At 35.9% G+C, this 13,375-nt stretch overlaps 1 protein-coding gene across 1 annotated transcript in view; it reads right to left on the reverse strand.

The window, feature by feature from the left end:
* LOC149214578 (phytyl ester synthase 1, chloroplastic-like) overlaps positions 1-12,877 on the reverse strand; it is a 337,153-nt gene extending 324,276 nt beyond the window's left edge. Inside the window, exons 1-3 of the mRNA XM_089389438.1 lie at positions 12,689-12,877; positions 12,444-12,574; positions 11,768-12,137 (exon numbers count right to left, since the gene is read on the reverse strand). Of these exons, the coding sequence (XP_089245564.1) occupies positions 11,768-12,137; positions 12,444-12,574; positions 12,689-12,877 (690 nt within the window). The remainder of the gene's footprint in view (positions 1-11,767; positions 12,138-12,443; positions 12,575-12,688) is intronic.
* Between the last annotated feature and the right edge of the window lie 498 nt (positions 12,878-13,375).

Raw genomic sequence — 13,375 nt, forward strand, 5'->3', positions numbered from 1 at the left:
ATTGAAAGTAAAAACAAGTTCAAAATCCTCCAGGACAACAGTGAAGAGGGCGAGGACAAAGTGGTAGAGGAAGAGGATCCAGAAAACGAACCCATGGAAATAATCAAGGAAACCAGAGAAAAAGATACAGGAACAAGAGAAATGAATGAAAGGCAAACAGCTGAAAAGATAGAAATACTAACGGACCAATCCCAAATGGAAACGGAAAATCAGAAAGAAAACGAGGCAGAGGAAGAAAGAATTATGAGACAACTAATTCAGGAATGGAAAAACTTAGACGAAAGATTCATACCAGACAGCAAAAAACAACTATATAAGGAGACTTTTCAAAAATATAAAGAAATGAATGGGGAGAATATGGAAAAACAGGATACCATATCAGGAGAACAGGAAAAGGATCAGATTGGAATAGGTGGGACTGGCAAGAGCAACATGAAAAGAGGGAGGAAAACAATGAATGAAACGATACAAACAGTTGGCGAAATATTGATAAACTCAGGTAAAGTGATACCTCTTTCTGAGGTATTTTTCCACTCCTCTAAAAAAGTTTAAAATGATTATTATCAGCTGGAATATTAGAGGTTTGAATAGTAAGGGTAAACAGAGATATATGAAAGAGAAACTAAAAAAAGACAGACCAAGCATCATGATTCTACAAGAGACAAAGATCACCATGCAGCAGATGGAAGGATTAATCAAAAATAGCAAACTCCAATACGAAGTCATGGGACAGGATGCAATCGGTTCAGCGGGAGACATTGCAATATTGTGGAACCCAAATGAGATAATTTTCGAGAGCTGGACCAGTATGACCAGAATCCTTACAGGCATGGGAAGAATAGCGGGGACGAAGGAAAGGGTTATCATTTCAGGGGTGTATGGTCCTCATACTCCGGGAGACAGAGAAAACTTCATTAAAAATTTGCAAGCAACTCGAAGACTTCACCCGGAGACAGCATGGATTGTAGGAGGGGACTTCAATGTAATCCGGTCCCTAAAAGAGAAAAAGGGAGGTGTAAGGAAAACAGACCAATATATGGAAATGTTCAATGATATGATAGATGGTCTGAGGCTGGTTGATTTACCAACTATCAACGGAGTCTACACATGGAACAATAGGAGAGGGGGGGAAAATCAGATAGCATCCAGACTAGATCGGTTTTAGTATCAGAAACAATTATGAACAGAGATGTATTCGTAGAAGCAAAGATCATGCCATCTCTTGGCTCTGATCATTGGCCGATTAGATTGGAAGTGGACATTAAGGCAAATCTTGGCAAGAAGCCCTTCAGATTTGAAGCCTTCTGGCTTAGACACCCGGAATTCTTAGAAAAAATGGAAGAATGGTGGTCGCAAAGCACAGTACAGGGTAAAGGAAAAATGCATACCTTCCAACTTAAACTTAAGGAACTAAAAGGAAGGATAAAGAAATGGAACAAGGAAGAATTTGGAAATATCATGGAGGAAAAGCAGAAGTTAGAAGAAGAAATGGAAGCTTTGCAACAAAGGATAATAAATGAAGGGAGAACAGAGGAAAGAAGTAGAAAAGAAGGGATAATTTTAGGAAAGCTTGAGGAGAGGAGAAAGCAGGAAGAAGTCTTATGGAGACAGAAATCTAGAATAAAATGGCTCAGGGAGGGGGAAAGGAACACTAGATTTTTCCATCAAGCAATGGTACAACACAGGCAAAGGAACAGAATATTTTCTATCAAAAACGAGAGAGGAGAGAGGATTGTTGATCAGGAAGGGATTGAAAAAGTGTTGATGGAATATCACAAAGGAATATTGACAGAACCTCAAATTGACAGGTCTGAAGCTATAAAGGAAGTTTGCACGGCAATTCCTAGAATTGTTACAGAAGACCAGAATAGAGCCCTAATGAGAGCTGCTAGTATGGAAGAGGTGGAGGAAGTAGTGATGAGCATGAAGAAAGGAACAGCGCCAGGACCGGATGGCTTTACGGTCGATTTCTATCAAGCGGGCTGGCACTTCATGGGAAAGGAAATTCTGGATCTGATAGAAGAATCTCGTATAAACCAAAAGGTATGGCCAGCTCTTAACTCCACTTTTTTCACTTTGATTCCTAAAAGCGATAATTCAGAGGATGCCAAGGGATTTAGACCCATTGCCCTATGTAATGTTATCTATAAAATAATTGCATCCCTGATGGCCAAAAGACTGAAACCCCTGCTAGATAGTCTGATATCCCCTGAACAAACCGGGTTCGTAGAAGGTCGACAAATTCTAGATGGTCTAGTGGTCACTCAAGAAGTAATCCACTCTTTGAAGGCAAAGAAACAAAAAGGAATGATGGTTAAATTAGACTTGTCAAAAGCTTATGATAGGATCAATTGGCAATATTTGGAAGAAATTTTGGGAAGTTTTGGTTTTGGGAGTAGGTGGATAAAGTGGGTTCACAGTCTTATATCAACCCCAAACTTCTCAATTTTAATCAATGGAACCCCCTCGAAAATCTTCAAGGCTTCTAGAGGAATAAGACAAGGCGATCCCCTATCTCCTTTCCTCTTTATTCTTGCAGCAGAAGGCTTGGGCAGATACCTTAAAAAAGAAAGAGCAGCAAATAAAATCAAAGGGCTAAGACTATGGGGCAATGAACTGCCAATAACCCATCAGCAATTCATTGATGATATCATGTTATTTGGGGAACCAACCGTAAAAGAAGTGAGAAATCTGAAGAAGGTCTTAGATTTATTTGCGGAAGCATCGGGGATGGAAATCAATAAAGAAAAATCTTGCACCTTCATATTCAATACCATAGAGCCAGTTAAAAGCCACTTGACCAGGATGCTGGATTTTAAGCAAGGGAACCTCCCAACCAAATACTTGGGAAACATTTTGGACTTCAACTCTAAAAGACAGAAAAACTGGCAAGGAGTCCTAGAGAAATTAAAAAACAGATTGGCTAGCTGGGCTTTCAGAACCTTAAACATTGCTGGAAGGATTGTTCTCATAAAATCAGTGCTACAGGGAATCCCCATATATCCACTATCGATTATGGCAGTGCCTCAAGGGGTATGCACTAAGATCAGAGAAATCCTGAGGAAGTTCATATGGGGAGCTCGTCCCAGCAGAAGAAGTGGGCCTTAGTATCATGGAAACATCTGACGAAACGAAAGGAGGAGGGAGGATTGGGTCTACGCGATCCAGACAAACTCAACAAGGTGCTTGGTGCAAAACTTTGGTGGCGATGGCTGAGAGGGGGCAACGATCTATGGAAACAAATATGGAGACACAAGTACGATATGCCAGATACTACAGAGAGTATTTACCGAATGCAGGAAACCCTGAAGGGATCGGCAATCTGGGATCTAGCCCGTCAAAATCGAGATATAGTAGATAAGAACGCTTTCTGGGAAATTAGAGAAGGAGGGGAGGCCAAATTCTGGGATGAGAATTGGCAACAAAGGGAGAAAATGTGCAGAATACAAAAAATCCAGAATATACAGGATAGGATAGGAGACAATCGTATATATGTCAAAGATTATTGGAAAGAAAACGAACTGGATGGAATATGGCGGAAATGGACAACTCCAGAGGAATGGGGCATGGAGATAAATCAAGAACAACAGGAAGCGTTCATGGAAGAGGTAGAGTCCAGGAAAGTAAAAGCGCGAACGGGTAGGGATATCCTCAGATGGGGTAAGTCTATGAAAGGATCCTTTACGGTCAAGGAGGCGTACTATCTGGCAGACCATCAGGGAACCGCTGAAGAAAACCAAGAATGGAAGGTCATCTGGGGCAAAAATTGGTGGCCGAAAATTACTCTCTTTGCATGGTTAGTAGCTAAGGATAAGATCCTGACATGGGATAAACTTCAAAAGAAAGGTTTCAGTGGGCCTTCAAAATGCTACTTGTGTAATAAAGAAGCGGAAACTCAAGAGCACCTACTAATCAAGTGTGTTTATGCCAGGAACCTGTGGATGGAAATCGGGAAATTATTCCAGAAACCTGAGAGGTCTCCGAGAGAAACAAATGAAGTGATTTTTCAATGGCAGAAAGAAAAATTTCAATGTAAAGTAATCCGAAAGGCCTGGGATCTCATTGCCGGTTTTATGATTTGGATGGTATGGAAAGAAAGGAACCGCAGAGTTTTCCAAGACAAAGCTAAAAACACGGTAACAATATGGGACAGAGTAGTGAACTTAACTAGAGAATCAATTTTGGTAGAGAAGTGGGATGCGGAAGACTGGAAAGCAGACCAGGGAGAGGAGCAAATTCTAAAGAACCTAAATTTGAATTTTGAAATGGTGCATAACAAAAAAATTGATAGATTTATTACGAGACCTCAAAGCCACGACAAGTTTGCATACCCCAAAGACAACTTTATGAAATTGAACTTTGATGGGGCTTCAAAGGGGAACCCAGGTAATGCTGGATTCGGGGGAATCTTCCGAGATAGCCAGAGAAACACCAGATGGATCTATGCAGAGTGGGGTGGCGAGATGACAAATAATGAAGCCGAATTATGGGCGATTCACCAGGGTTTGAGAATTGCGATTCGAAACGGCTATAGAAAACTGGAAATAGAAGGAGATTCCCAGATGGCAATTGAAATCCTAAAGAAACTGAATAACGGGAAGAATTGGGAGCAGGTCACCAATAGTTGGCGCACGGCAGGGATCGTTCAAGAAATAGCGGACCTTCTGAAAAAAATTGAATATAAAATCTTCAATCATGTGAAAAGGAGTGGAAACCGAGCGGCAGATTTCCTTGCGAATTGGGGTTGCAAGGATCGAAGCGGCAAGATTGACAATCAGTGGAGAACGTTGCGGCCCAACAGAGAGTGGGAGGAATTGGCCAGTATCATTAATTATGACCATGAACAAGCAACGAATGAAAACAATGAACAAGCAACAAACGAGAATCATAGCATTCGTGCGACGGGCAGGTGAGATGGATCGGCAAGCCCAGACATTTAATGAATGTCAGATAAGGCGAAGAAAGGATATCATGGACAGGCATGCTGTAGTACAGCAGGAGTGTGCGGCGACAGGAATGAAGAAACCACCTTGCAGCAAGACAATTAACGCAAGTGATTGGAGTGGAGGAAAAAGAGGTATGTCAGAATCCATAAATGGAAATGAAGTAAGTCGGACAGTTGATAGGAAAGGCAGAGGGCGAATCAACAGGTGGCATCGAAAGGCCAAGTTGATAGGCAAGAGGAGTAGGGAAAGAAGGATTATAAATGAGCGGCAACAAGGGATTCAACAGCAAGAAAATTGCCTAGGAACCCAGAGAGCGAGGAGAGGAACGGAGGTGGTGAGCTGTTACAGAGAGAGGTTACGCCGAAAACCTACTGAGGCTGCCATGGAAACTAGAAAGAGAGCAAGGATTGCAGAAGAAATGGAAGCCGAGGTATGCAGAGAAAGGGATAGAAAAGGCAAGGCGATTGCGAAGGAAGAGACAATTGAAGAAATATATGAAGTTTACGATGATTCTGAGGAGGAGGAGGACTGGCAAGATAAATGCAGGCGGGATAAGGAGCGTAGCAGAACTGTAGAAGGATGGGAGAACCAGCAAAACAACGACGAGCAGCCGGGACAACGGGGAGGAAGGGTAAGGCAGAGTGGCAGACGGAGGGGAAGCAGACATGCTGGAAGCGGGACGGAACCGAGCAGCACGAGAGGCAGAGGAGCGAGCAGGTACCGAGGAGCAAGGGGAGGACGACGAGGGCAGAGGGGGAGACCGGGCAAAAAGACAAGCCGGTCGCTGGACAGGAAAATCCAGCAAGCAGAGAAGGCATATAACCAGAACACGAGCCCCAGAATTAGAAGAATTATCCAGAATATGGAGGAAGACGCCATTCAAGCTCAGTCGGATTCCGAGATGGAGGACTGGGAGTTCCTTCTCCACGACCCTGGTAACACTAGGGGCAGAATGTCTTTATTTAAACAGTCCCTTCATATATACTGGGTAATGAAAAGATTGCTGGCCAAAGCTCTGGAGCAAGCTGCAACAGAGATGGCTGAACTTGCGCAGGGGGTTCCCAACCTGAGGAGGGAGCTCCGAATTATCCAGATTTCCTTGGAGATGCAGGAGAAGAAGCTGGATGAGATCCAGCAACTGATAAAGGAAGGAAATCAGAATGCAAACAAGGAGACTACCCAGCGTCCAGAGGCAGAAGCTGAGTAATTTCAGATATGTTTTTTAATTTTGATGAAAATACATAGTATAGATAATTCCAGTGTGTTCCAAGTATTAGATGTTGAAATCTGTTATATGCAAGTAAGTAGGATTAGAAACCTGAAAGACTGCTTAGTGTATTTAGCTTGGACAACCAGACTATGGATCTTTTATTTTTGGGCGGCTATTAAGAACTTCAGGTGGCTTAAATACTCGGTTTCCCCAAGAGGGCGAGTGGAAGGCAACCTTATTTTGATATGTATTTTGATTTAAAGTAATAGAAAAAAGAGAGCAACACCTTAGCCTACAAAAAAATATATATATATATATATTTAATTTAAAAATACTATATATAAATATAAGTATAGAAGATATTAAAGTTTAACAATGCTTAGTAATATGTATATATATACTAATAGTGGATATTAAATTTCAACAATACTAAATACTAATAATAATATTGTATGTATATATCTACTAATATTAGATAAAATTTAACCATATTCATAATAATAATTTTAATTATAATATTAAAAAAAAATAGAAGAGAGGGCATGAATCCAACAACTACTAATTTTCCACCGGTCATCCCTATTAATATTATTGGAAGACCTCTCAATTTAATGGCTTCCCTAAACTTAGGATGATGAAAGGGAGGAATCTTAGCAATCACCTTTTCATCATCGTAAGTTTAGGGAAGCCAGGCTGAAAAATTAGTAATTGCTAGATTCCCGCCCTCTCTTCTTAATTTTTTTTTAATATTATAATTATAATTATTATTATGAATATTGTTAAATTTTATCTAATATTAGTATATATATATATAATATTATTATTAATATTTAATATTGTTGAAATTTAATATCCAATATATATATATATATAACTTAGCATTGTTATATATATATTTATATACTTATATTATATAAAGTTTAATATAGTTTTATAATTATATTTATATAGTAAAATAAATAAAATTATTATTAAGTAAACCTCGAGCAAAATAAAAATTGGGATTATTTATTGAATATTAATGTATTTTCAAATAACATAAAGAGCTTTTAAAATTATTATAACCTTAATCAAATATAGCAGTTGAGGAATAGGTTGATAAAAAGTAATAAATAAATAAATAGATAAAGGAAAAAATAAATAAACATTTAATTAAATTTAGAAATTAAATAAGATATTATACCATTAATAAATTAATTTTATTTAAATTTGTCCCCTTTTCTCCCTTGGCCAAATATAATCATTTTCTCTTAGTTGTTAGGTTGACTTTTTTTCCCTATTTAACTTCTTCCTTGATCTATTTCTTCATCATGTCATGAAGATGAACCACACTTGTAGACCAAAATCTTCAATGTGACTTTTCCGAAAAATATTTTATAAATTAAGTAAATACAATATTAAAATTTTATAAAATTCATTTATCAAATTTGTGATTTCAATAAATTTTTATTAAATTTTAGATAAATTTAATTAAAAAATATGACAAAAACACTCTCCAAAATAAAAAAAAAACAATTATACTATAACTTTAAGTAAATATTACACTTTGAACTCTGAACAATTGCTTACTCTATGTGGGGCTTTTGATTTAGTCATTTGTAATGGCTTGACTAGATGGGAAAAGTCCAATAATTTCACTTGCAATACTTACAATGAAGCAAGTGTGGTAGATTATGTAATTTTCTCTCATGGATTATGTGAGAAAATGGAGGAAGTTTTGATTGGAGATCAGCTGTGGGACTTGAAATCATATCACAAGCCAATTTATATATGTTCCTCTTGGATTGAAAAGAAACAATTAGAGTAAAAAATTCAACATGTCCAACAAAATCTCCCACAGGGTAGAATTCTTTTGACCCCACAAAATTGTAATTCCTTCAAAATGATGCTAGAATGGCTCTTGAGAAGAAGAAAATTACAATTCATAGCCTTCATAGTCATGAATTAACATATTTAATTCAATGCACACTTGCAAAGTGCAAAAGAGCAAAAATTAAGAAGTCTAAAACAAATTGTTTTCCGGTTAATGCTTGGTTTGACGAGGAATGCAAAAAGGCAAGGAGAATGTGGGAAGAGTCAAATAAGGATAACATAAAGCTCAAAGCTTACAAGCAGTTATTAAGCAAAAAAAAGGTTGATTTCATGGTTTCAAGGAGAGAAGAACTAATCTTCTTTGGGAAAAATAATCCCAAATTATTTTGGAAGGAGCTCCAACCAAAAAAGATACAAATTGGAAATAATATTACAGCTTCTAAATAGTTTGACTATGCAAGACAACTCTATGAGCAGGTTCCCAAGGTTGACCCTCCTCCCTTGGTCAACACTGATAATGAACTCTTCACGTTACAAGAGGTAGAGGTGGGTATCGAGAAGTTTGGTGTTGGAAAAGCAAAAGACTTAGTTGAACTCCAAGCAGAATATCTAAAGTGGAGCTCAAAGATTCTTGCACCTCACATTACAAAAATCTTCAACAACATCATACAACAAGGGCTCCCCACAGATTGGACAACTAGTATGGCAATACCTCTTTTCAAGAGCAGTGACGTCAATAATCTCTCCAATTATAGGACCATCATGATAAACCCTTTGTTTGCAAAGCTATTTGGAAGCATGCTAGAAAACCAAATTAGCAAGTGGGTAGAAGAAAGAGATAAGCGTGCTAAAGGGAAAACAGGATTTAGACCTAAACATTCCACAGTTGATCATTGTATAACTTTAAGGCACATCATTGAAAAAGTTTTGGAGAAAAAGGAAGAAGTATTTTGTTGCTTTGTTGATTTCAGAAAAATCTTTGACTCGGTTCCTAGGGATAAGATTTGGCACAGAATGGAGGAACTTGGGGTTCCTAAACATTTGAGAGCAGTTGTGCATAGGCTGTATGAAGAGGTGAAAGTCAAAATTAGAAATTCCACAGGCATTTCTGAAAGTTTTAGAGGCGATATCGAGGTCAAGCAAGGTTGCCCACTGTCTCCTATCCTTTTTGGTTTATATATCGACAAGCTTGAGGAGTGGTTAAATTTGCAAGGGGTGATGGTATCTATTTGGGCAAGTTTGTTATAAGACTTCTTTTATATGCAGATGATCTTATTCTGATTGCTAAATCGGCTATTGGTTTTCAAGAGCACTTACTATCCCTTGAGCATTTTCGTAGAAGTGTGGGGATGCAAGTTAATATCAACAAAACAAAAGTAGTGGTCTTCTCTAAGAAAAGAAAACATAACCAGCATAAGTTCTACTTTAAAGGAAACATTCTCGAAGAAGTCGCGGATTACAAATACCTCGGAATTGACTTCAACAAAAATTTAAGCTGGAATGGTTGTAAAAAGAAAAGAACTTTGAGGGTTGAAAAACATTTTATGCTTTTCAAAATAGGTGTAGAGAGGCATAGTTATGGGACTCGAAAACCACTTAAACTCTTTTTGGGCTTCTAGTGATTCTATATGGTTGTGAACTATGGGCCAACAATACATTTGACATGCAGTGGAGACAAATTGAGAAAATTCAGAAGCGTTTGATTACAAACAAATTTAAGATTAAAAGCGCAGTTCCTTATGATGTCTTGTTAGGTGAAACAGGGATTGCTCCTATTGAAGCAATTGCTATGGTGCGAGTCATAAGGTATTTAAAAAATTGAGCAAATGGAAGAGAGTAGATGGCCTAAGGTTGTCTTTAATGATAGATTGTGCAAGAGCAAAAAAACTGGGATGCAACAAAATAACAAATGGTTTAGTAAATGAGGTATTTGCTTGAACGCGTGTCTCATAAACAACAAAGATATAAAAGCTTTTGTTATCAAAAAGTTCCACAAGCATACTTGGGATAAGGAGCTAGGAAGAAAGAAAAATTACTATATTGAAGTGTTTAATCTCACTCATAAGCATCAACCAAAAACATACATAGAGGCTAATATCTCTTGGAGAGACAAAATTCTTATTGCTCAGTTAAGAACTAATTTTCATCAACTTCGTTGTGAAACAGGGTGTTGGAAAAGGCCAAAGGAAGTGTGGGAGGAAAGAATATGCATTTTTTGTTCTTCTGGAAAAATGGAAACAGAAAAACATTTCATTTTAGAATGTGAGGCTTTCAAAGACAACGAGGAAATTTATTGAGATATGCTGGCAGCTAGCTCTTGGGATAATCTATTTAGCGAGGGGTTTGTCGAGAAGCTGAGAGCATTTATTTTGAAGCTTCACAGAAAAACAGCATAATACATCAAAGAGATGAAGAAGCAATCTGCCCCATAGGCTATCTTTAGCCTCATGGACGTTAAAATAATTTATTTCTTCTTCTTTCTATACAACATTAAACCTGTAACAATCAACCAATTTATAGTGTGAAAATCCTACTTGTGTACTATAAACTTTTAACTCTTTTATTGGTCTAAGAAAATGGAAAAATCATTCTTATATAATAGAAGAAAAAAAAATATCATGATTGACATAGAAGTTGGATGTTGATTAGAGAAGTCGATTCTTAATTTCTTATTCCATTTTAATTATTTGGATGAGGAAATTATTTATTTTTTCAAATAATTTATTTTATAAAGTAAAATATTATAATAATTATAATTTAATTATGTTGATAAATGTTTTTATTTAAAATAGAGTTTTCAAAATTTTAATTTAATAATCAATACTTATTAAATAGATAGTATGGATTTAACTTTTATGAAAATTTCTAAAATATTTTTTTGGGTTAGTTATAAATAAAATGTTGAGATTTATGTCTAAAGTAGTTAGAGACCCTTGGTATTGTAATAAAACTTATTTAAAGGTTAAGAATCTCTATAGTTAATCTCTATAGGTTAAGTGGGAGTGAATCTTAATGGTTAATAATCTTGTTACATTTTCTTAATGGATATATGTTTAACTCATATATTAATACTTTTTATAATTAATAACAATTTAAAATAAAGTTATGATTTAATTTCTAATGATTTTATTTATTTATTATTTTGGCATTGTGAGATGTGTCATGAAGTAAGTGTTTCACATTTATTGGTCATTTAATTTATATGGCTACATTAGTTTTATACCAAACAAGACCATTTTTTAAAGTCTTAGTCTAACTTATAGATGAAATAGTCTTTTTCACTTGAATTCACCAAAATTAGGCAATACAATTTCAATATTTTTTATAATTTAAAATACATTTTTGAATGTATAAATGGATAATTCACTAGAATTATGAGATTAAACAATTTAAACTCAAGTTTTAAAAAATCTCCATAAAATTTTAATAAAAATTAACTATAAAAAAAATCTTTAAAATTTATGAAAATGTACTTACTTTATTCCTATTATGTTTAAACCTATAATATTTATAAATAAAACACATATTCTTAATTATTATAATCATTCAAACTAAACACATTTAATTATTATAACCATTCAAACTACACATTCTTAATTATTATAACTATTCAAATTAAACACATATTCTTAACTATTACACAGTCCAAAATTACATTTTATATGTTTAAAACATTTCATAAGTAATTTTAGACATAATTTACAAGGATATTGAAACCAAAAAATATTATTCTCTTTAGTTAATTCCTATAATAAATAGAAAGTATAGTTTGCAAGAAGCATTTCAATTTGATACATACCTTCCGATGTAGGGCTTCACGAACACCTCCAGGGTACAAAAGAATAAATGATTTGGATGATAAAAGCTTGAGTAAATTCATTCCTGAAACGGGCACTGCTCCATGTAATCCGTATCGATCAAACAGATGCGGTTCTTGCAACTCTTTTTCGACAAGATCACCCATCGCCACCGGGTGTACTAGTACACGAAGCAATATATTCCGTTGCTTAAACAACTCCGAAACAAAAAGACCGAGTTCTAATCCCATCAACATGTGTAGCCCTACAAATAGAACAGGTCCTTCTTGGGGAAGTCCTGAAAGTCCTTTCACAATTTTCCCATCGTGATTTGTAGAAAACATAACTGGGCTGGTTAGCCTTCTCAGTATCCTGTATGCAAAGAGAATATATATGATATGATTTAAGGCATTGACAACAATTTTTTTAACAAGAAAGGCTAATACATAAACAACTCCAAATTGGCATGCTCTGCCAATGCACCTTCCCAACTTCTTCCTTATTACACGTCATAGGAGGTTATCCAAATTTTTGTTTGAAAAACTCACAGCAGACATGGGGCGCCATCTATTCTAGACAAGTAAAACAAGCATAATCTACAACAACATGAACAAGTAAGAGTCTACAAGATGAATGCATTTCTGAAATCCTTCAAAGAGTCTGTGCTAGGAAATGTACCCGACAACTTCATAGGTTGTTTCCCATTCTTCTCGAGTTGGTGGTACAAAATCAGAAACATAATCATGTGTTCGGGAATGGCGGTAAAAGCCAACGCCCTTGATTATTGTTGACAAAGAAATTTGTTCTTCCTACATTCAAACTAGCCACAAGCTTCAAAACTGCATCAAGGCATTCAGGGATGGAACCTTTGCTAAATATGCATGCTACAGCACCATTGGAAAAATGAGAAAAATTCAACTTACCAATAAAAGAGTATGACCGCTGTCTTTGAAATACCGGATCTTGCAGTTTTTTAAAACACTTTTGAGTCGAAGTGCCTCCTCTCCGCTTGGCAGAAACTCATCCTTCCCACTAAATGGCATTGCAGGAGAACCATGTATAAGTAGCAGAGATCCACTTTTAAACATAACGATCAGAAAAGGCAATTGCATATCCGAAATTATACAAGGAAAAGTTATAAAACTATGTATTTTGCACTCAAATCGTAAATGTGATGAAATGCACTAAGTAATCATTTTCAATGGTACTTACAAACAAAACGAAACTGTAGCATATGAAGTTGAAGAAACTCACTCTATATGCGTTCTCTTATTTTCTTATTTAATCATAAGATAAGATAAAAGGTGTTAAGGTATTATTTTGTGGTGCTAAGACAGGTAAAGTGTTAGGGTATTATTTTATGTGATTGTTATTTATTTTTTTATTATGGTGAATCAGTAATCTATTAGATTTAGTAAATTAGATATATTAGGAATTTATGATTGATTTAGCTTTCTATTGTTTTCCTAATTAATCATAATATAAAAGGTGTTAGGGTATTATTTTGTGGTGTGAGAGTGTTAGTTTATTATTTTATGTGATTGTTTTTTTTACCATGGGGAATCAATAATTTGTTAGAGTTAGTAAGCTAGGTATATTAAGGATTTACT

The sequence above is a fragment of the Pinus tabuliformis genome, chromosome 1_1 (genome assembly GCF_031772625.1).
Source record: "Pinus tabuliformis cultivar Carrire ecotype Pingquan chromosome 1_1, CPIR1, whole genome shotgun sequence".
Classification (NCBI taxonomy): Eukaryota; Viridiplantae; Streptophyta; class Pinopsida; order Pinales; family Pinaceae; genus Pinus; species Pinus tabuliformis.